This window comes from Elephas maximus, chromosome 20, assembly GCF_024166365.1.
Source record: "Elephas maximus indicus isolate mEleMax1 chromosome 20, mEleMax1 primary haplotype, whole genome shotgun sequence".
NCBI classification, from domain to species: Eukaryota; Metazoa; Chordata; class Mammalia; order Proboscidea; family Elephantidae; genus Elephas; species Elephas maximus.
The window spans coordinates 40,874,619-40,897,459 of record NC_064838.1 but is presented as its reverse complement, the minus strand read 5'-3'; the positions used below and the strand labels follow the sequence as shown (position 1 = coordinate 40,897,459).

The window sequence follows — 22,841 nt, the reverse complement described above, 5'->3', positions numbered from 1 at the left end:
AAGGGGACACCATCCTTTACTCCAGGACGGATGGACTGGGGAGGGGTACAGGCAGCAGGGAGGAAAAATGGAAGCTGGGCTTGCGAAGCTGGCTGAAGGGCCCTGTCCGTGCCAGTCCTCAGCTCTGTGTGGGAAATACTCCTGGCGTTCAGCCTGTCAGGAAGGGCCTGGCCTGACGCCTCAGAGGGGCCGAAGGCAGAGCTCCTCGAGGTCAGGGCTGTGTGGTCTCTGCATGAACAAGAAGCCCAAGCTGCCGCTCCATGCAGGGAGAGGGGAGATGCTCAGCCAGATGGCCTCCAGTGTGATGCTGCCATCTCGGGGTGCAAGATGCCATCACAGCATGCTGTTTCTAGGTGTCTGGTCTCTGCCAGGGACACAGAGCACCCTCCCAGCAGATGGCTGCAGCCCTGGCTGAGGCCTCGGCACCCACAGCCCACAGAAAAGGCTAGCAACTCTGGCAGCAGTGGGGAGCCTGCCTGCCCAGCAGGCAGCTGGGTAGGGCTGAGCCCTGGGGTGCAGGTCGAGTGGGTGGGCAGAGGGGGCAGTGTCCCCAGTGGGTGCGAATGGGGAAGGGCCCAGCCTCCTGACACACCTCTCCTGGGAAACTCACCTCCCCCTGGGACCCCTTCACCTTTGACACCAATATTGCTCATTGTCTGTCCCAAGCCTGCCCTCGCTCCCCTGAGCTCCAGACACACCAAGCTACATGCTTCTGGGCTCCTTCACTTGGATGTCTACAGGCACTGCTCACAGCAACATTTACCACCCTTGGCCCATTTCAGCGACAGTGCTGTTATATAGCCAGGCCCCAAGCCAGGCCCCTGGGCACCTCTGCTGCAACAGCTGCTTTGCCCCCGCCCCCCGCATCAGACCGCCCCTGGCTCTTCCCACCATGCCCCTCCTCTCCCAGCCTGACATAGTGGGACCCTCTGGACAATGTATTCTGAATGAAAAGAACAAACTTCTGGGCAAAGGGGACAACATGGGACACCCTTCATTTACCCGACAGGCATTTACTGAGTGTCTGCTCTGGCCAGGCTCTGTTTTTTCGTGAAGGCCCAGCTCAAGTGCCACCTCCTCCTCCATGGAGCACTCCTGGGTTCCCTGGTCCCTCGGTCGGTCCATAGACGTTTACTGAACAGCTACTGTTGCCAAGTCAGCATAGTTCCCGGTGGGCACACGGGGAGCCCTTCAGGAGCATGTGTGGTGGCAAGATGGCGGACAAACACCACAGGACACATGGGTGCCCATGGTCAAGGCAGGAGGGCTACACAGTAGGCTATGACACCAGGGTGCTAGGCTGCAGAGCTCCACAAGGAGCTGGCTCTGGGGGAAGAGCATCCCAGGCAAACCCCCCTAAAGAGCAAAGGCCCGGAGGAGCAACCAAGGTTGTCTGAGCATAGAACGGAGGCTGGTGTGGCTAGAGGGTCAAGTGCAAGGGTGAGAGTGGGGAGAGATGGGAAGGTGGGAAGGGAACAGTCAGAGTCCTCTGCCAGGGCTTGGCACAGAATGCTGATGACACGCTACTTGTCCCAGGTCGGTAAAGGCAGACAGGACCCTAGGAAGAGGGGGTGAGTGACCAGCCCCTACAGTCCCCAAGCCCAACTCCACATTCTGGCTTTCTATGGATGGGCTGGGGGGCCTTGGGAAGAGCCCTTCCCTCTGTCTCATCTCCCTATCTGGGCCTGGGGCTCCCTGGCAAGGACACCTGTCTGAGACCTGATGACAGGTCAATGGCTAGTCTATGGAACGAGGCAGGACAGAGGCAAAGCCATGTTCTAGTTGGGTTGGTACAGGGAGCACCATCAGCTGCACTTAGGACCAGACTCAGACTCACCAGGTCTGAATCCCACTTTACCTGGTGGGCTCTGGGGATGAGTCAACTCCATCCTTGAGTTTAGACTCCTCTTGAACGGACCTTTGAGCCCCGTGATGCCCTCCGTGAGGGTGCTCTGTACACCGGTTACATTAATTCCAGCTGCAGAACCTCAGGCTCGCTGACAAACTGCTCTTGCTTGAGAGCCGGATGACGCTTTCTAAATCATTCCCTTTTGTCCTCATGAGGCCAAGAAGAGCCCATTTGACAGATGGGGGCGCACAGCAAGCAGCGGCAGTGACCCTGCCTTACAACCCTGTGCTCAGCCTCTGCCCCACACTGCTCTTCTCCAGGGAAGTTCGGCATAGCTGGCAAGGATTCCCCTCCCTGAGGAACTGGAAAAGATTTGGGGCTCATGGGAAATAAATCATGACTTTTCTTGGGTAACGTACAATGCCCCAGGCAGCTTCTTTTCGTTTTAATACATACCGCTGGGAAAAGAGGAAAGATGAGATAGCAAGGAAAAGGCTTCTTGTTTATAGGTCCCAGTTGGAAAAGAGAGAGAGGTATACCAGCCGGGGAGGGAGGCGACCCTGAAGCTGGGGGAGTCCCAGGCATCAGCATGCCGTGCATCCACCCGGGCACATGCAGCCAACCCTGCAACCCTCTCTTTACGTCTGTTCGCAGACCCCTGAACAGAGACTGAGTCCAGATCTCAGCTGGGCTGGGGGCTAGCGCCTGGTGGGGGTTCGGGGGGAGCTGCCCTTGCCTCCCTGAGGCCTGAGTATGCTCTGGCCACAGTGAGCCTCAGCCACATCCTGAATTGAGGCCTTGAGCTCAGCCATGCCCCAAACTGACCCATGCTGCCCTTGAACTCTGAGCATACCCACTGGCCTGTCTCTAGCCTCAGTTCCCTCCCTCCCGCGCCATGCATGTGAATCCCCTCCTAAACTCTCAGAGGGTTCTGACCCCAGGGGTGGCCATGTGACAGAGGCTGGGCAATCAGCACACTGCCTCCCCTTGGGCATGAAGACAGCTGAACAATGGAACTCATTTCTAGGAGGCAAAGGTTGCTGAGGGAGAGAGAGTCTCCACCTGGGAATACTACCCAGGAGAAAGCCAAGTCAAGAGACAAGACAAGAGGACTGGAGCCCCTGGACCCAGCCCTACTGAAGACAGACCCCTGAGCTTTTCACTGCCAAACCAAACCAAACCAGAGCCATTGCTGTCGAGTCAATTCTGACTCATAGCGATCCTACAGGACAGAGTAGAACTGCCCCATAGAGCTTCCAAGGAACACCTGGTGGATTCGAACTGCCGACCTTTGGTTAGCAGCTGGAGCACTTAACCACTATACCACCAGGGTTTCCTTTCACTGCCAGTAGCTATTAAAAACCCTATGATCACAATAGTCTGATGCCACCATGCATGGGATCACCATGAGTCAGGCGGATTAGACGGTAGCTAAGAAGAACCATTAAAATCCCTTTTACTTGAGTTTCCATCATTTACAACCCAAATGACAAAGGCTGCTGGTTAATACACTCCCCTGCTCCAGCCTGGCTTCCTTCTCTTTCCCAGATGTTCATGCTTCTAAGTCCCAGCAAGGCCTGAAGCCCAGCCCAGCTCTGTACAGCGAGAACCGAGAGGAGGAAGGGGACACAAATCCTATTTATAGGTTTACTATCTGATTGACTCCTCATGGCATCCAGTAAAGTTGGAATTACCAGCTCTATTTTACAGAAAAAGATCTGACAATCAGAGAGGTTAAGTAATCTGCTCTGAGTCACACAGCCCCTGGACTGCAGGTAAGGGGAGCCATCGGAGCAGCTCCTTGGAGGGTGGTTGGGCCCTCAGGCAGGGGGAGGTACAAGGAAGGCCTTGATTGGCCCAATATCTTGCCCCCACCTCTGCTGGGTCTTGGGAGCTCCCCAAGGCAGCCTGGTTACCCAGCAGCCCTGGGCGCCAATCAGATGGTCAGGGATTCATGCCTGACCCAGGATGGGGAATCCGAGGGCTCAGGAGGCTGCCCAAAGCTGGCCAGCCCAGACTAGGTTAAGTTGGGAGTGTATTCCTTTTATTTGATAATGGAGAGCAAATGTGAAGAAAAGTCTCCCCTGTGTTATCGTAGGGCCTGGCCAGGGCTGCGGGAGGCAGGCTGCAAATTTCATCAAGGACCGTGGTGATTAAAAACGCATTATTTCCCTTATTACCCATTCCAAACAGATGCTGGGGACTGACTTGACGAGGAATGAACTGCCGGAGCCTATAAAACATCTTGCAATTAGCCACGCTCAGATCAGCTGCCCTTTCACAATGGAGCCTGTCGTCCCCAGAGGGCAGAGCAATGGTCCAGGCCCAGTAAGGTCAGGTTTCACGGACAAATGCCCAGGCCGTGGGGAGACAGGAAGGGACAGGCGTCTATGGCCCAGCCATTCCACAGAGCCCCGCACCCTGAGCCCTGGTGGGGACACACCCAGCCAGAACATTTAGGTGGGGGCCGGGCCAGTCCCCGGTGGGCCCTGAGCCGACACCATGCCCCATCTGGCCTCCGAACCCCTCACCTCACTGGGTCCTGCCTCTCCCTCAGCCTGTGACAAGTCAATTTGCCAGAAGTCAATTCAGTGAACAGTTGATTTGCAGGATGACAAGATCATGAAACGTACTTGTTTCCCTAACCTTTTCGTTTCAGTCACTGGTTTTCATTTTTGTCCTCAAAATGGCATTTTAAGGAATGCTCAGTTGTCTCTTTCCCGGCTCCTAGCTGCTGTGTGTGTGTGGGGCGGCGGGGAGGAGAGGGATGGAGAAGAAAGGGGGGTAGTGAGGGGAGTGAGAACTAGTGAAGACTATGGTGGAACTGGGCAGATGGTGGGAAGGAGCTGGTGGTTAGTGGGCAGGCAGGCAAGCCCAAGGCCTCAGGAGAGGCCTGTCTGAGGGGAGGTCTCTGGGGAGAGGTGGACAAGACTCTGCTCCAGCAGCCACCTGCCTTCTGAGGCCTGTTGGCAGAGCAGGGTCTTAAACTCAGATGGTCAGGGTTCCTGTTCCCATAGCTGAGGCCGGCTAGGTCCCCACTGCAGCTAAAGCAGTTTGTGCTGCCTCGGGGAGATGGCGGATGCTGGCCCCAGTGCCCCTGGTGGGGTTCAGCCTCAGGGAGAAGGGGTCAAGGGGCCTGAGGAGGGGAGGACAGCACAGGTTGATCTCAGGGACTTAGGCTGGCGTGCGGTTGGGGTTGCAAACCTTCTTCTGTCCCGTGGCCCCCAGGGGTCTCAACCCTTCAGACCCAGTGCCTTCTATTTAATCTATTTGTTGATTAAAAAAAAAAAAAAAAAAAAAACTATGAGTCTTGTTTTCAAGTACATTCTAAAGAGACTATTTTTGTTTCTTTATGTGAACTGCTTACGTTTACAAATATTTGCAAATAGAGTTGAGAAAAATGTGTTATCTTACTAGTTTATACATTTTTCATTTTTATTGTGGTGAAGTATATATAACAAAACATTTGCTGTTGTAGCCATTTTTAAAAAATATGGAACACTTCATGAATTTGCATGGCATCTCTGCTCAGGGGCCTTGCTAATGTCTGCATCCTTCCCATTTTAGTGTGTGTGCTGAAGTGAGCACCCACTTCCTTTTTTTAAATTAAACTTTTTATTTTTGAGACAATTGTAGGTTCACATGCAGTTGTAAGAGGCAATACAGAGAGATCTCATCTACCCACTTTCTCCCCAATGGTAAATATCTTATAAAACTACAAGAGCAATATCCAGTCAATGTCACAGTCAGGACACTAATGCTGACCCAGCTCACCTATCTCCTTCAGGTCCCCCAGTGTTACCCGTGCTCGTGTGTGTGTGGTGTGTGTGTGTGTGGTTAGTTCTGTGCAGTTCTATCACCTACGTAGGTGTGCGTATCCACCACCAGTCAAGACCCAGAGCACACCATCGCCACAAGAATCCCTCAACTTGAGCCCCCTCTTTTCACAGTCAAAGCTTTGTGCTCCCCCTTCTCTGTTTTGAAATGAAGTTCACAAATAATATAATCTAGCTTTTTTTTCAGCTACACACATTTTTTTTTAAAAAAACAAAAATCAACAGAATGCCCTTAAAATAAGGAAAGCAATTTAAAATGAAATACTGGGTAATGGCAGGCACGTTTTTATCACAAGGAATAAGGAAGAAGCCGGTTTTCTGCTTCTCTATGTGACAGTGAAAAACCCAGATGGATATGGGGGCTGCTGGGGACTCGATAACCTGAGGGGCCCTGTCCTTGGTGATGTAATGCTCTGGAAGGTAGCAGCTCTTGGCAGAGCCCTGAATATATCAAAGTAGGATCTTCTCTAGACTTCGAGAGCAGTTGCATTCCTGGAAAACTCGGTGTGTGTTAAACTTATATGCAATGTATATTGTGGTTGAGACATCAAATGGAGTGAGGTTCTTGGCCCAGATAACTATACATGGATTTTTGCTTCCATGAATATCTGGTGAGATGTCTGGAAGGTCTCAGTGGTGTGGGGCAGCCCTACACATCCTAAGGTGTCATATCCCTGGCCCTGTAACATCCAAATGCCCATTCACACCTTCAGTCACTCAAAGGGCAGCGCAAGCCCTGGAGAGCCCCGCCTCACCCCCTCTGCTCCAGCACCGGCAGCACCACCTGTGTTTGTCTCCCAGCACCCAGCCCAGGCCCGATGCCCAGTAGGTGCTAATAAATGTGCCAGTTGGAACTGAGTGGATGGGAAGTAGGCCAAAGGCGGCAATGTTAAAGCCATTACAAATGGGCCCCCATGAAGCCTAGGGGATCTCAATCTGGGACACTCAAGGGCCAGGCCACCACCTCCTTCTCCTGTCCAGTGGAGCAGCGTGTGGCTCTGCTTCCTTTATGGAGGCCCCGCTGTGAGCAATCGGCCAGGGCTTCCCACCTGAGGGAACCCATTGCTTCCCTCTGGGTTTGGTCACCTTGACCCCAAGCAGGGTTCAATTACAGAACACTGAGTGGCGACTAGAAACTGAACTGCTCTGTGGCCTGGGCTCACTGGGTCCTGGGCCTCAAGGACACAGCACTGACATGCATGTACACGTACACAGCTTCCCTGGAAGAACCCAGAGAAACTGGACACGGTGGTGACCGCTGGGCAGAGGGGGGCCCACTTTGCACTGTGTGCAGACTTTTTGTACCATGGGGATGAATTATCTCTCATGACATGACTAAAAAAAAAATAACAAAAAGGGTATAAGCAGGTATTACCCCTTTCAAGATCTAGTTATTTCCCACTCTGAATTTTTTGTTGATACCATGTATTTTCATTAATGGAAGGTATGCTGAATCAAGGAGCATTCCTGAAATTTTGTTATGAAATATGGATTCTGATACATATTTTGTGGGGGAACATATGTCCAAAAAAATTAAAATTTTCAACATGGATCAATACCTAATTTGGTTACATCAGGCACCTCTAGTTTTCCAAATATCACACACACACACACACACACACACAGGCACACACAAAACCAAACCCACCAGGGCTCCCTAACTATCACACAGGAAACCGCAAATATACTTACAAGGCTTATCTAGCTGTGCAAAAGCCAAAAGAGATGAAAGTTTGACCCAATCACACTTCCTGAATAAACTGCCTTATACCTACGCCTTCTACCTTAGTGACTTTTTGCCAGAGAACGTTTCTTTTGTTTTTCACTGTTACACAAGCCCCCACCGGAGGGCAGCATATATTTCTAGTGGGACGAGTGTCCTCCGGAGAAACTTGAGAACCCAAAATGTTTGTGGGTGCATTCTGTCCCAAGAACCATAAAAGAGTTACTTGTATGACTAAAAATATGTTGAGCACTTCCTGAGTCCTGGCACTGTGTTTCCAAGGCATCCCAAGGGTCCAGCTCCCTGGGCTGCTTTTGATCTGGAGGACTGTGTTCTGGGTGGGAATTCCGGACCCCCACCCCCTCAGCCCTGCCCAGCCCGGAAACCCCAATGAAGGGAGTGGAAGCATGTGTGGGTTTCCTGAAGCCAGACCCTGCCCACCCACGAGTCCATGCCAGAGGCCCCTGGGGCAGGGCTGAGCAGTTGGCTGAAGGAGACTGAACATGATCACTCAGGTCTGCTTTGATCGAGAGATGGCGATTGGTGCCTTGTGAGGGCTGGCCCTGGGACGGAGGCTGGGAAAGAAGACAGGGCCCAGTTTACGGGAAGACAGAGAATCAGGCAGTGGTAAAAGGGAGGTGGGAGTGTGGTGAGGGGCGCCAGTTTTGCCTCAGGAGCGCAGAGAGGGGCTTGTGCTGGATCTAGGTCTGATGTGAGTGGGGAACAGCATCCCTGGCTGAGGAATGGACAACAGCAGAAGTGTGGAGGACAGGAGACAGGCAGCAGATGGTGTGTTGTGGGGCCAGGAGGAGGACAGGAGAAGCAGAAAGAGAGAAGGTTGCAGGGCTGGCGGGGCAAGAGGGTGCATAAAGAGCGGAGAGGAGAGGAGTTTGTGTGGGGTCCCCACTGCTCCTGCGGCCCCACCTTCTTGATGTTCTTCTTAGCCCTGACCTGAGCTGCAGGGCTCTGGAGTGGCCTCCCTGCTCTAGACTGATTACAGTTATAGCCCCACCAAGCCTCGTACACAGACGAGGTGCCCAGTAACCACTGTGGGTGAAGTCATGAGTGAGGGAGTATGAAATCACCTCACCTGATCACAAGCAATGTGTGGTGTTGGGGGCTACCCTCCCCTTGCCTCTTTTGTGGTGTCCCTGCATAACCAAGGATGGAGAGGAGTTGGCCCTGCTGCTCTTCCCCCAGAAGTGGACACTGGCTCAGAGAGGACAAGAGGCCTGCCCAGGGGCACACAGCAAAGCAGGGGCAGGGCCTCCTTCCTCCAGTGTGAGTGCCCAGGGTCCAGAGGTCAGAGGTCAAGGGGCAGAGGGTGTTGTTACCCCCTTTGTCCTGCAGGAAGGTTATGGGAAGATATAAAGCGTCTTTGCAGCCTCCTGGGTGTGAGGGAGGGAAAGAAAGAATGAGGAGCCAGCGCGACGTGGGGTAGACAGGTGCTGCTGAGTCAGCAGCATCCACTGGAGAGCGGCAGGCTCTGTGAGCCTGGTGGTGGCCTCGTCAGCACCACAGCCCACGTCTGTCTGTCCAGCAACAATGCCTCCTGGGCCCCCACTGGCAGTGACAAGACTAGCCTCATCCACGAGTCCAGGTAGCGGGCTCCCAGCTGCCATCAGACAAAGCACCATCAGTGAGGAAAACAAGGTGGCTGATGGAGGTCGGACCACAGTTCTGGTAGAGGAGGGGAAGGACAGTCCATTCCAGGCCAGGGTGAGGGTGAAGGGGCTGGAGGCAGAACTGCAGGCCCTCCAGGCCTCCCGTCTGTCTGTCCATGCTTCCTTCCCTTCCTCATTCCACGTTCTGTGCACCTGGCGCCTGCTGGCCAGAGACACAGGGCAGGTCAGACACTGCCCACCGCAAGAGTGAAGAGACGGAGGGCCTGGAGTCAGCAGACAGGTTCTGCCCACACTCAGGGAACAGGATCATTCCTGAACCATGATTCCCAGCGTCTGGAGCCAGCCCAGGCACTCTGAAGTCACACATGGGGGCCATCCTGGCTCTCCACAAGTGAGCAGCTCTGGACCTCAGGTTCCTGGACAGGAAGTAACAACGGAACTCTCTTCACAGGCTGCCGTGTGGAGAGTGTGGGAGGGTTCAGGAAGTCCCAGGTAAAGGGTTCGGCAGAGGATGACAAGCCCCCCTCCCCCACACCGGCCAGGTCCTAAGAACTGACCTCCTCACCTTTATCTTCAAGATAAAGCTCAGAGTCCCTGTCCATGCTGCTGGGCACCAAACCAGGCCAGACCTGACTTAAAGTGTGGAGGTCGGTGGGAGAAACTAAGGTCAGGTGGGGAGAGTCAGCCAGCTTAGACCATGCTGTTGCTGGCTAGCAGCCCATGGGGTGAGTCCACACTGCCCTTACTAGCACTAGCTGTCAGTTCCTGCCCTCCCCTGCAGTTTTCCTGACTGCTCTAGTGGGCATGAGGGAGTCCAAGGTCTGCCCTCGGGGATGAGTGTGCCCTGTTATGGACAGGGGAAAAGGATTGTGGGGCACACTGCCTGATTTCCCTTCTGCTCTCCCTGCTCAGCCTTGCCCCCTCAGCTTCCCTTACAGCTCAGCCATCTAACCATGCCCCCCCAGGCCCCTCCAATGGCCCCTCATGGCCCACAGCCTGGAGGGAAAGCCCCTCCTGGCACTGAATCCTGCCTATGCCTCATCTCTCACTTCCCACTTCCCTCATACCCAACACTAGGGCCAGACATGGTTACAATCAGCAGAGCGCCTTTAGTATAACAGAGTGTTAAGAGTTGGACTTGGGGGCCTGACTGGTTCAAGTGCCGGCTTGCCCCCTGCTGAGTATTACCTGGGGCAAGCTGCTCTGTGACTCAGTTGCACAGTCTGTACAATGGGCATAATAACAGCCCCACTTTCCAGGGTCACTGAAGGTCAAATGAGTACAAAGCACTTGGCACACCTGGAGTGACCACCTACAATCCATGCGGAAGCCTCACCGCTCGTACCTGCCTTAGGCTGGGGAGACCACTCCCTGTTCCTGGGTCACCTTTCTGTTGCAGCCCTTGGCATGTCTCTCCTCTGGCCTGCTGTTTCTCCCCTAGACTGCTGAAATGATTCCTTACAGAGCTCTGTACCTCACTTACGGCAGTACCTGATACAGGACCCATACATTCAGCCAAGATCTACTGCGCGATGACGATACAGCCAGCGCTATTCCAGGTACTGGAGATAACAGTGGCTCACAAAGGGTCAGAAGCTCCATCCTGGCCAAGCTAACATTCCATGGCAAAGATCACAAATTAAGAGGCAAGTAAAATGTACAGCAAAATATCTAGAATAGGCAAATGCATAGAGACAGAAAGTAGATTAGTGGTTACCAGGTGCTCGAGAGTGGAGGGAAGAGGGAGTTGTCGCTTAATGGGTATCGTTTCGGTTTGGGGTGATGAAAAGTTTTGGAAATATATAGTGGTGACGGTTGTACTACACAGTGATTTTAATTAATGCCACTGAACTGTGCCCTTACAATGGTTAAAATGGCAAATTTTATGTTACATATATTTTCCCACAATAAATTAAAAAATATTCAGCAACAGGTGGGACGGCGATAGTGCAAAGCACACATACGAAGCAGAAGGGGCACACGTGGGGTCTGCAGTGGAGACTTGGTGTAGAGAAAGCTGCCCTGGGAAGGTGGAATCTGGGCAAAGACATGGAGAGAGGGAGAGAGAGGGCCACACAGGCATGTGAGGAAAGTTCCAGGCCGAGCGTGAATGAGCACGTGAATGAATGAATGAGCAGTGGGCATGGGGGTCAGGAAAGCTCCCAGCTCCAGCCCACTGGGAAGCGTATGTCTCACTCATATTCTGTGACTTGTCTTACAGCCCAGCCTCCAGGACAGCATGCCTGTCAGAATGGTGGTTACCATATGAAGTGATAATAAAGACACTGTGGTAGTTACAGTCTGAAAGGGGGCTGATCTTAATTAAGATGCCATTAATTAAGCTGTTGGCGCAGTAATGACCTCGATGGTTAGCAAGTCTGACTAAGGAACTGATTCTTGGAGGCCTCATGATTTCCCTCATTGATAGATAAATCCTCTCCTGCTCTGATTGTTATCTTTCACCCGGTCACATCACCACCCCCTGAGTGACAGCCCAGGCTGGGACCTGTTGTCCTCTCCACGACAGAATGGATCCCATATGCTCTGTATCGAGGGGTGCTCAAAGCAGGTACCCAGTGGGGCAGGAAGGCAGAGAGAAGAAAATGGGCAGAAAGGTGGGAGGTGTGCTGGAAGACCCACGGGCCAGGCTTTCCCAGGCTTCAGAATTCAGTGGTCCTGCATGCAAGGTGGGGGGAGGGGGCAGTATACTGGGGGAGGGGCGCTGTTGCCAAATACGTTACAGGAAATAGCTGTATGACCTTAGTCAGGTCCCTACCCCTCTCAGAGCCCTGGCTTCCTCCTCTGTAAAATGGGTCCACAATGCTACTTTTACAACAGGTGGTGAGATGCAGTGGGCAGCTGGGTATGAGAGTACTTTGAAGCCAAATAGGGCAGCTCTGATGTTAGCTATGATGCTGCTGTGCTTAAGATTCCAGCTGCCATGAAAGTTAAAAACCCGGGAGTACTCAAATCCTTGTCACCCTTCTACATGTAAGTGCTGGTGACAACAGGGTATGAGCAGATGTGTGGATGAGTACGGGGCCTGGGGCAGGGGGACCATGGGCAGACCTGTACCCACTGTGCCGCTTCAGAAAAGCCTGCTCAGGGTCTCAAAACCCTCCTGCAAAAACAGGGCCAATGGCTCTTTCAGGCACCCCTCTCCCACCCAGCCTCTCTGCAATCTGAATGTCACTGCGTACCCTTTGTGAGCCTGCAAGCTGGGAAGAGTGAAAAGGCCCACAGGAATGGGAGGCCACGGCCTGGGTCCCCGACAAGCATGCCCAGCCCAGCCCCTCTCCGAGGTGAGCAGGTAAGGGAGGTTTAGTCTAAGGACCAGCAAGCCTGCCAGAGACCAGGTACTAACAGCAGTTTCCTGGGCCCCCGGCAGACTGACCAGACTCTCCAGGGAGGGGTACTGGGATCTATATAGTCACTTGTGCCCTGGCATAATCGCCATCGGATGAGCTTGGGAAAGGCTGCCATGGTAAGTAGCGGCACGGATGGGGCATTAACAGCAGCTGTACGCTAACATCACCTGGAAATCCAAAAAAATCCTGATGCTTAAGCTGTATCCCAGATCCATGCAATCACAACCTGTGTGCTCCAGTGTAGATCCTGGGCTGAAGCCCCCATCCCCGGGGCTAAGATACTCCATAGTTCCAGAAAGACCTTGCTGGGTTTCCTCATCTAGAAGGCAGGGGCCTTAGGGCCTGCCCAAACAAGGCTGTTGTGAGGATCACACTACCAGCAGTGGAGGGGCGCCAGCCAACTGCTCGAACACAGACTGAGCATTTAATCCTGACGGCACCCCTCCCCATGAGGGTTTCACAGTCCCTGAGAGTTGAGTCTCTCTGACCCAGGCTCCTGGGCTGGCAAAGCTGTGCTGGGGAGAAGACAGCTGCCTCAGGAAGACCTGGTCCCAGTGACGCCAACGAAGTTCCACACCAGGAAAGGATGTACTATTTGTTTCCAAAAATACAGCTAGGGCCTTGTCACCGGGAGTGAGAACTGTGGAGTGCTCTGCTCACATCAACAAACCAACCTGTGGGCTCTTCCACTAAAAAGGTGAGTGAAAACCACAGCTGAGCTGCGCTCCGGAGGCCACCAATCGAGCTGCTGACTCAGCCAGAGGTATGTTTACTTCCCTTCATGCTCCAGCAGTGAAGGACTGCCCCTCAGTGGAAGAGACTGGGGCCATATAACTATGGGCTCCACCAGCCCTTGCCATGGCGAGGCCTTGGAGTAGCTCCCTGGCCCAGCTCTGCTCTCTAACCATGCAAGGTCTGAGGTCTCTGAACAGCTCCATACAACCCAGGCATTGGGCAAATTGTCTACAGCAGGTGGAGGCATGAAGCTGGGTCTCAACCCCTGCAGCCTGGGGTCCCTGAGGGAGAGTCCTGCAAGACCAGTGAGCAAAGGTCTTGCACCCCAGAGCAGCACACTGCAGAGCCCCAGAAAGCTTAGAGGGAAGCTGGCGTTCCAGTCCCGCTGCCCCCCGGGAAGACTGGCTTAATGAAGCCCAGGCTTCGGTTTCCATAAATACCCAGGACTCGTGATGTCACTGCCCCGTGCAGACTGGAGCAGCCGCTGCTGCTGGCGCTGGGCCCAGCAGACAGGCACCCTGCCACCAGCCCACAGAACACCTGGGCAGCACAGTGGACACTGTTGCTCTCTGCCCTCCTGCCCTGAGGACACATGGCCCTGCCCACCACATCAGCCTGCCTGCCAGCCCTCCATCTGCATGGCTAAAAGCGCCGGCCACTGCTGTACTGAGCTCCAGAGCTGTTTCCAAACAGACGCACTGCAGGCTATACCAAAAGCTGAAATGGTAGCAGCTCTAGGGACCCAGTATATGGATGAGGAACACCTGCCCCTCAGAAACAGGGGACTTCACAGCCTGATGGAGACCTGCTGACTAATACCCTGTTTCTCTTCGTCACCACTGACAAACCCCTCCGCTGCAGGGGACAAACGCCCGTCATGCCTGCCTGGTGGCCAGCTCTCTCTGCAAGCCACCTGGGTGCCCTGACCCCCCCTCCTGGCCCTCACAACAGCTCCAAGCACGGCTCAGTTGGGTCCCCTCTGACCTCTAGTCTCAGACATAAACCTGCTATGTATACTCACAAATAGCGTCTTCTGCAAGCCATCCTGCCTGAGGTCAGTTTTCTTTCTCACGCTCTCTCTCTCCCCAGGTGGGGAGGCTCAACGTGGTTAGAGGAGGAGCAGGATGCTCAGGGAGAAGTGGAAAGGGATAAAATGAACAAAATGAAATCGGAGGGCGAGTCACATTCCCGGGGGTGGCGTGCGCATCCACGAAGGCTGGGGAGGAAGCAGGGGCAGGGTGGCAGCATCTAGCTCTCTGCACGAAGGGCTCACACTGAGCCCAAGGGCCTGCTAGGAGATCGAGTCACCATGGTCACCAGGCGGGGCCAGGGCATCTGCCTTGCTGCTACCTGGGACCTCCTCGGGATTTTTCCTTCCCGTGCATCCGGGCTGAGGGGTGCGGGGAGGAGGACGGGAGGGCTGGGTGCGAGCCTGCGCCCGGTTTGCTCTCGCAGCATCCGGAGGAGGGGCGGGCGCCCGGAGCCTCCCCAGGCGCCCAAGGAGCAACGTAGTGCGGCCGCGCTGGACCAATCGCCGAGGCGCTCGTCGCCATGGCAACTGCAGCATCAGGTGCGACCGCCCCGCGGCTCTTCCGCAGCAAAGTCACACACTGGTCCAGAGCTCGGGCGCAGGCGGGTAGATGGGAGGGTGCAGCGGCCGCGCCGGCCCCTTCCTGGCCCGCGCTGGAAACCTGGAAATCTGTTGCGAAAATGCGCGCGCTGTCCTGGAGCCTGCAATGACAGTGCTTTCCAGGGTGGATTCTGCACCTTTGGCACTGAGACTTTCGAGCCACCGAGTGTACGGGTGCACGTCCTGGAGTCAGGCAGACCGCTTCCAAACCTGGCTCTGCCATCTAAGGGCCTTGGGACCTTGGGCAGGCTGCTCTCCTTCTGGGAGGCTTGATGTATGCCACTGTAAAATAGGATCATAACAGCTATGACACAGGGTTACAAGAGGGCTTTCCATAGCCTGCTACAGTTGATGCAACATCGCAGTTGCTTCATTGTTGTTGTTAGGTGCCCTCAAGTCTGTTCTGACTCATAACGACCCTATGTACAACAGAAGGAAACACTGCCTGGTCCTGCCCCATTCTCACAATTGTTATGCTTGAGCCCATTGTTGCAGCCACTGTGTCAATCCAGCTCATTAAGGGTCTTCCTCTTTTTCACTGACCCTCTACTTTACCAAACATGATGTCCTTCTCCAGGGAACGGTTCCATCTGATAATATGTCCAAAGTATGTGAGACAAAATGTCACCATCCTTGCTTCTAAGAAGTATTTCGGCTGTTCTTCTTCCAAGACAGATTTAGATCTGTTCGTTCTTTTGGCAGCCCATGGTATATTCAATATCCTTCACTAACCCATTAATTCAAAGGTGTCGATGCTCTTCCATCTTCCTTATTCATTGCCCAGCTTTCCCATGCATATGAAGCAGCTGAAAACACCATGGCTTGGCTTAGGAGCGCCTTAGTCTTTAAAATGACATCTTTGCTTTTAAACACTTGGAAGGAGTCTCTTGCAGCAGATTTGCCCAATGCATAGTAGCACATAGTTACGATTTATGCTGGCCAGGCCCTGAACGGAGTTAGGACTGGGGCTAGGGAGAATTCCTTACCTAGCTGTGGTGCCCATTCATCCGCTCACCCATTAAACACCCCTAAGCACCTTCCATACACCAGGCATTGCTTTTGGACTGGCAACACAGTGGTGAACAAGGCCAGCAAGTGATCTGCTCTCGTTGTGCTTACATCCCAAAAGGGGGGATAGAAACTATACGTAATCAAATACATAACTTTGCATGGTAATAAAAATAAAGGAAAAGAGAGATGAGGGAGGGGAAAAAAGGGAGGGAGGAAGAGTGAACATGGTGCATGAGATGGGGTGGTCAGGAAAGGCCTCTCTCAGAGGGCACATGTGGGTTGACTCCCAAATAATGGAAGATTCAGGGAAACAGCTTTCAGGCAGAAGGAGGAGCGAGTGTCAAGGTCCTGAGGTAGAAAATGCTTAGTATATTTGAGTAACACGGAGGAGGCCAGTGTGGCTGAAGCGAGTGCGCCTCAGGGAGAGCGAAGGTGTGAAGGAGGTCACTTCAATCCTCCCTTCCTAGATTCCCCTTTCTCTCCCACACAGATCTCTCCCTGTCTGGTGCTAAACTGACCAGAGTCTCTCTTTTTTCATTTGTAAATTGGGAACCCCAAACCTATCTCCGATATAGACACAGATACAGGAATATAGAGATACATATCTATCTCAGTGTATAAATACACATATACAAATATATGTGTGTGTGTGTACATATAGGAGCCCTGGTTAACAGCATGGCTGCTAACCAAAAGGTCAGTAGTTCAAATCCACCAGCCACTCCTTGGGAACCCTATGGAGCAGTTCTACTCTGTCCTAGCTATGAGTCGTATAGGTAACATTTTTTGCATTATAATCGTAACGACAACCCTGATGAGGTATAATATCATCCCATTTTACAGAGGAAGAAACTAAAGCCCAGAGGTTCTGCGGCTGGTCCAAGGTCACCAAGTGGTGAATGGTGGTGCAGCCAGGGCAGTCTGGCTCCGGAGTCTCAGCTCTTAACTGCTTGCAATGCTGCCTCGACTTAAACCCACATCTGTGTAACTCCTAAGCCTGAGCTCTAGAAACTCCCCTCAGGATCTCCTGAAAGTGTTGATTATTTTATCATTCCCATTTTACAGAGGAGGAAACTGAGGCTCAGAGAAGTGAAGAGGGCTGCCTGTGATTGCAGAGTCATGCCAGAGTCCCTTTCCTGGGCTTCCTCTCTCACGCCACAGAACTGGCCCAAGGGCCCAGGAAGCCCATCTGCATATCCATTACTTCCTGGAATTTCCCCCTTATAAATTCACAAATATTTTTCTTATATTTCTGTTATTATTTCAAAATAGGGCAAATGTCCAAGACCCTAGCTTTCAGAAACATGCCAAGATTGTAGGCTTTTACGAAACATTGACAACATACCTGGACAGTGGTTACAATACCCTGAGACCCCTTTGATTTCTGATGCTCATATCCAGAACAAGGTCAGGCACGGGAATCCCCTGATCATTGTGGAGCTGAGCCCCCGACTCTGGTTTCTACCTTCAGAGCATAAGTTTATCCCTTCAGGAAGTGACAGAGGTCACCAGCCAAGGGGCGCGCTCACCTGGTTGAGGGCTAGGCACGTGCTTGGGCTTCCCCTACATCACTATGCAAGCTCTCACCACCATCACACGAGGATAGGATTTATTAGCCCCACTTTCCAGATGTGAAGCTTGAGGGCATGAGCAGCTCCAAGATCACACAGGAAGTGGTAGGACCAGCCGGTCTGCCTTTCCTGATTCCCCTGAAGGATCTCAACTGTAATCAGATGCTTGAGCCAGAGAGGGTAGCAGGCAGCTCTCTGATCACTGTTCCCTCACCTGATCACAGGCTCACCCACCACCTCTGCAGGCCTGGGCTGCAGGAATCCAAGGGGCTCAGGCATTTGATTGTGACAGCCCCTCACCCCAGGAGTCACACCCTGGTTGCTCTGGAGACGCCTCCACTCACCCCTGCCCCCACCTCACCACCATGAACCCCCATAAGTAACCTGGATTGGCAGGAGAAACCAGCTTCCAAAGGGTGGGTTGGGAAACGTTTCACATCAAGGATTCCCCCCGCAACCCACCCACTGGAAAATTCCAGCCTGCAGGCTGCCAGGCAGAGACACTCATGCAAAGAGTGGCACATTCCTGCAACCTGCAGCCGATGTGCCCCTGTCTGTCCTCAAAGTGAAAGGAGCACAACAGAGTTTGGGTAAAGGAAGGACAGAATGAGGCTGAAGCACACAGTCAACAGAGACTCCAGGCTGGGAATCGTGGAGTCCCAGGAGTAGAATGTCTTCATCCGAGGCCTCCCCACCTCCCCTGCTCTTCAGGTCACCAACTGTTTGAATTGTGGAGTTGTAGAAGCTTAAACATTTTGACTCTCCTAATCTCACAACCACAAATCCTCCAAATTCCAGAATTTTCTTTTCTTTTTGCTTAAGCTTTACATTTTAAAGAAGCTCAATCTTAATTACACAAATAACATGAAAATCCATTCTTCTTAAAAAAAAAAGTCCCCTTTTACCAATCACTCCCCTAATCCTACTCCCCTTTCCCATCTCTGCAGTGGTAACTGATGTTATCTGTTTGGAGCACATCCTTTCATAACTTTTTCTATGCATTTATCTCCATATATCTATGCCTAGAGAAAATACCAAGTATCACACACAGAACCTAAAAAAATGCATCTTATTAAGTTATAAATATCCTCAGGTGTGGCCTGGAAGTCCCAGACCAAGGCACTCCAATTACCCCAAGGGTTATTTCTCCAGATCCAAGGACAAAGGTCACCTTACTTAGGGTAAAACTAAGCCCTTTACCCCACAACCACCATAGAACATGATGAAAACAATGGAAGCCCCCATTTCGCTCATCAACTCTGCCCGCCTCTTACACCCACCATCATCTTTTTGGTGTGACTCTTTGCCAATGCAGTTTCCCTACCTAGAGCTGTATTCACCAATGATATAAACACTTGGGCATGTTTTTCAACTTGACAGAAATGGAATCATCCTGCACGTAGGTTTCTGTAGCTCTTGTTCTCCGCTCAACATTGTGTTTGGGAGGCTGAATCATGGAAGCTCTGAACCACAGAGTCTTGTATGATGAGTTTCCAAATCATAGGCTTTTCTAATCACAGACGTGAGCCCAGGCTCCTAGAGTGGGGAGGGGCCTCTAAGCCCTACAGACAGTCCTTCCAAACTTCTCACCTACCCCTGGCCCTCCCAAGCAGAGAGCAAGAAGGGAGGAAACGGGCAGAGCAGTGATCTTTGGAGATGTCTGTGCGCTTTTGGGAGCTTGGCAATACCTCTCTGCAGCTCACCCAACATCACCAAGGTAGCCTGTCCCCCATCCTGGGGGAGAATATTGGGCCCAGCCCCAGGACAGCTAAATGGGGTCTTTGCCAGGCAACTGAAATGGAATGGCTGCTGCTTCCGGGTGTTCTCTCGGAGCCCTGGCTAACAGGAATCTGGAAGTCAGGGCTGGCATTGGGTCCCAATGGCCACTGTGCCAGGCTTGCTGCTGAGTGCACCAAGGATGACCTGGGTCCTCAGAGCCCACTGAAGCTGTGATGGGGTTGGGGCCCTACAGGCATACCCAAAGAAGGTGGCTCTGTGTTTGACCTGCGCTGGCTGGGTCGGGGGTGGGATGGGGGAGGGCACAGAAGGCTGACGCTGCTTGATTTCAACATGGCAGTTAAGTTTTAGCTTCTGCTGGCGACTGGGACTCTGAATACTGTTCACACAGAGCAGAAAACAAGCAGGAGCCAAGGACACCTGTACCAGCCAAGACACGAACGGCCAGAGACAAAGGATCTGCAAAGTGAGAGTACCCAGAGGTATGGCTATACGCCCCCAACCCCTAAGCTCTGCACCTTCTCAGCAGATGGTATGGCCTGGTGGGCAAGACCAGGACTTCAGAGCCAGCTACCTAGGTTCGAATGCCACCTCTACCACCAGCTGTGTGACTTTGAGCAGGTAGCCGAATCTGAGCTTCCTCGCCTACACACTGGGGTTCATAGTGGTACCCCGCCTCCCCACCATGAAGATTAAATAAGTTAACGCACGTGAAGAGGTTGGACCAGTGCCTGGTGCAGGGGGCTGCTCTGCAAGTCTTATCTATTATCATTGTTGTTGGTATTGTTTTACAGGCAGTGGGGCCGCCGGGGGTGTCCCTGGGTGGTATAAACAGTGAAGCACTCCACTACTAACCAAAAGGTTAGAGGCACCGCAGAAGACAGGCTTGGAAATCCACTTCTGAAAGTTTACAGACTTGAAAACTCTGTGGAGTTCTACTCTGCACACACGGGGTTGCCGTGAGTCAGAATCTACTCGATGGCAACTGGTTTTGTCCTCTTTTGGTTTTGGGCTGCTGGGAAGTTCACAGAATTGAAATTCACTTGGCAGTGGCGTTAGGAGCCTGGGTATGGGTCTTCCTTCTGCCCCCCTTCCCCGACCACCACCTGGGGCAGGTCAAAGCCCTTCCCTCTTGGGGTTGTGAGGCTTAAATGACAGCGGGTGGCCCTTCTTGCATCTGAGTCATTTTGTAACAACGTCTTCCTGTGTTAATATTTGCCTAATATTTTTCTTTAAATTTAAACAATTTCCATTAAAAAAGAAAACTTTCTGTTACCATTGTACATAGTGTACAAGCACACCTCGGAGATATTGTGGGTTCACTCCCAGACCACCGGAATAAAGCAGGTATCGCAATAAAGTGAGTCACGAAATCTTTGGTTTCCCCGTGCATATAAAAGTTATGTTTATAATATACTGTAGTCTATTAAGTGTTTGCAATACCATTATGTCTAAAAAAAACGTATATGCCTTAATTAAAAAATACTTTATTGCTAAAAAATGCTAACCATCACCTGAGCCTTTAGTAAGCCATAATCTTTTTGCTGATGGAGGGTCTTGCCTCAGTGTTGACAGCTGCTGACTGATCAGGGTGGTGGTTGCTGAAGGTTGGGGTGGTTGTGGCAATTTCTTAAATTAAGACAACAATGAAGTTGGCTGCATCAATTGACTCTTCCTTTCATGAAAGATTTCTCTGTAGCATGTGATGCTGTTTGATAGCATTTTATACACCGTAGAACTTCTTTCAAAATTGGAGTCCATCCTCTCAAACCTGCTGCTGCTTTATCAATGAAGTTTATATAATATTCTAAATCCTTTGTTGTCGCTTAAACAATGTTCACAGCATCTTCACCAGGAGTAGATTCCATCTCAAGAAACCACTTTCTTTGTTCATGCATAAGAAGCAACTTCTCATCCGTTAAAGTTTTATCATGAGATTGAAATCGCAGTAATTCAGTCACATCTTCAGGCTCCACTTCTAATTCTAGTTCTCTTGCTGTTTCCACCACATCTGCAGTTACTTCCTCCACTGAAGTCTTGAACCCCTCAGAGTCATCCATGAGGGTTGGAATCAACTTCTTCCAAACTCCTGTTAATGTTGCTATTTTGACCTCCTCCCATGAATCATGAATGTTCTTAATGGCATTTTTAGAATGGTGAGTCCTTTCCAAAAGGTTCTCAGTTTACTTTGCCCAGATCCATCAGAGGAATCACTATCTATGCCGTTGCCATTGAGTCAATTCCGACTCACAGCAACCCTATAGGACAGAGTAGAACTGCCCCATAAGGTTTCCAAGGAGTGGCTGGTGGATTCGAACTGCCAACCTTTTGGTTAGCAGCCAAACGCTTAAACCCCCGTGCACCAGGGCTCTATAGCCTTACGAAAGGTATTTCTTAAATAGTAAGACTTGGAAGTTGAAAATACTCCTTGATCCATGGGCTGCAGACTGGATGTTGTGTTAGCAGGCATGAAGACAACATTAATCTCCTTGTACATCTCCATCAGAGCTCTTGGGTGATCAGGTGCACTGTTAATGAGTAGTAATATTTTCAAAGGGATCTTTTTTACGGAGCAGTAGGTCTCAACAGTGGGCTTCAAATATTCAGTAAACCATGTTGTCAGCAGATGAGCAGTCATCCAGGCTTTGTTGTTCCATTTATAGAGCACAGGCAGAGGAGATTTAGCATAACTCTCAAGGGCCCTAGGATTTTCAGAATGGTAAATGAGCAATGGCTTTAACTTAAAGTCATTAGCTGCATTAACCCCTAACAAGACAGTCAGCCTGTCCTTTGAAGCTTTGAAGCCAGGCATTGACTTTTTCTAACTGTGAAAGTCCTAGATGGCGTCTTCTTCCAAGATAAGGCTCTTTCAATCTACATTAAAAATCTGTTGTTTAGTGTAGCCACCTTCATCAATTATCTTAGGTAGATCTTCTGGGTACCTTGCTGCAGCTTCTACGTCAGCTCTTGCTGCTTTGCCTTGCACTTTTATGCTATGGAGACAGCCTTTTTCCTTAAATCTCACGAACCAACCTCTCCCTGCTTCAAACTTTTCTTCTGCAGCTTCATCACTCAGCCTTCATAAAATTGAAGAGGGTTAGGGCTTTGCTCTGGATTAGGCTTTGGCTTAAGGGAATGTTGTGGCTGGTTTGATCTTCTATCCAGACCACTAAAACATTGTCCCTCCATATCAGCAATAAGGCTGTTGCGCTTTCTTTATCCTTGTGTTCACCGGAGTCGCACTTTTAATTTCCTTCAGGAACTTTTCCTTTGCATTCACAACTTAGCTCACTGTTTGGTGCAAGATGCCTAGCTTTCAGTCTATCTCAGTTTTCGATGGGCCTTCCCCATTAAGCTTAATAATTTCTAGTTTTGATTGAAAGTGAGAGCACTTAGAGGCCATTGTAGGGTTATTAATTGGCCTAATCTCAATACTGTCATGTCTCAGGGAATAGGGAAGCCCTAGGAGAGAAGAAAAACGGGGGAACGGGCAGTCATTGGAGCAGTCAGAGCACATACAATGTTTATCAGTTAAGTTCACCATGTTATATGGATGCAGTTCATGACGCCGTGAAACAATTATAACAGTAATATCAAAGATTATTGATCACAGATTACCCTAACAGATATAACAATAATGAAAAAGTTGGAAATATTGCAAGAATTACCAAAATGTGACACAGAGACATGAGGTGAGCACATGCTGTTAGAAAAATGGCACCAATACACTCACTTGATGCAGGGTTGCCCCGAACC

The 22,841-nt window shown here is 51.5% G+C and overlaps 1 protein-coding gene and 1 pseudogene across 3 annotated transcripts in view; both read right to left on the bottom strand.

Moving 5' to 3' along the window:
- IQSEC1 (IQ motif and Sec7 domain ArfGEF 1) overlaps nucleotides 1–22,841 on the bottom strand; it is a 456,568-nt gene that overhangs the window by 194,810 nt on the left and 238,917 nt on the right. The window contains exon 1 of one of the 3 annotated variants that reach the window (XM_049863200.1): nucleotides 14,158–14,553. The exons of the other annotated variants lie outside the window; for them this stretch is intronic. Within the exon in view, the coding sequence (XP_049719157.1) occupies nucleotides 14,158–14,180 (23 nt within the window). The 5' untranslated portion in view covers nucleotides 14,181–14,553. Of the gene's footprint in view, nucleotides 1–14,157; nucleotides 14,554–22,841 lie in introns of those variants that run through there. 3 annotated transcript variants of the gene reach the window in all.
- On the bottom strand, nucleotides 5,337–5,437 carry LOC126064458 (uncharacterized; annotated as a pseudogene).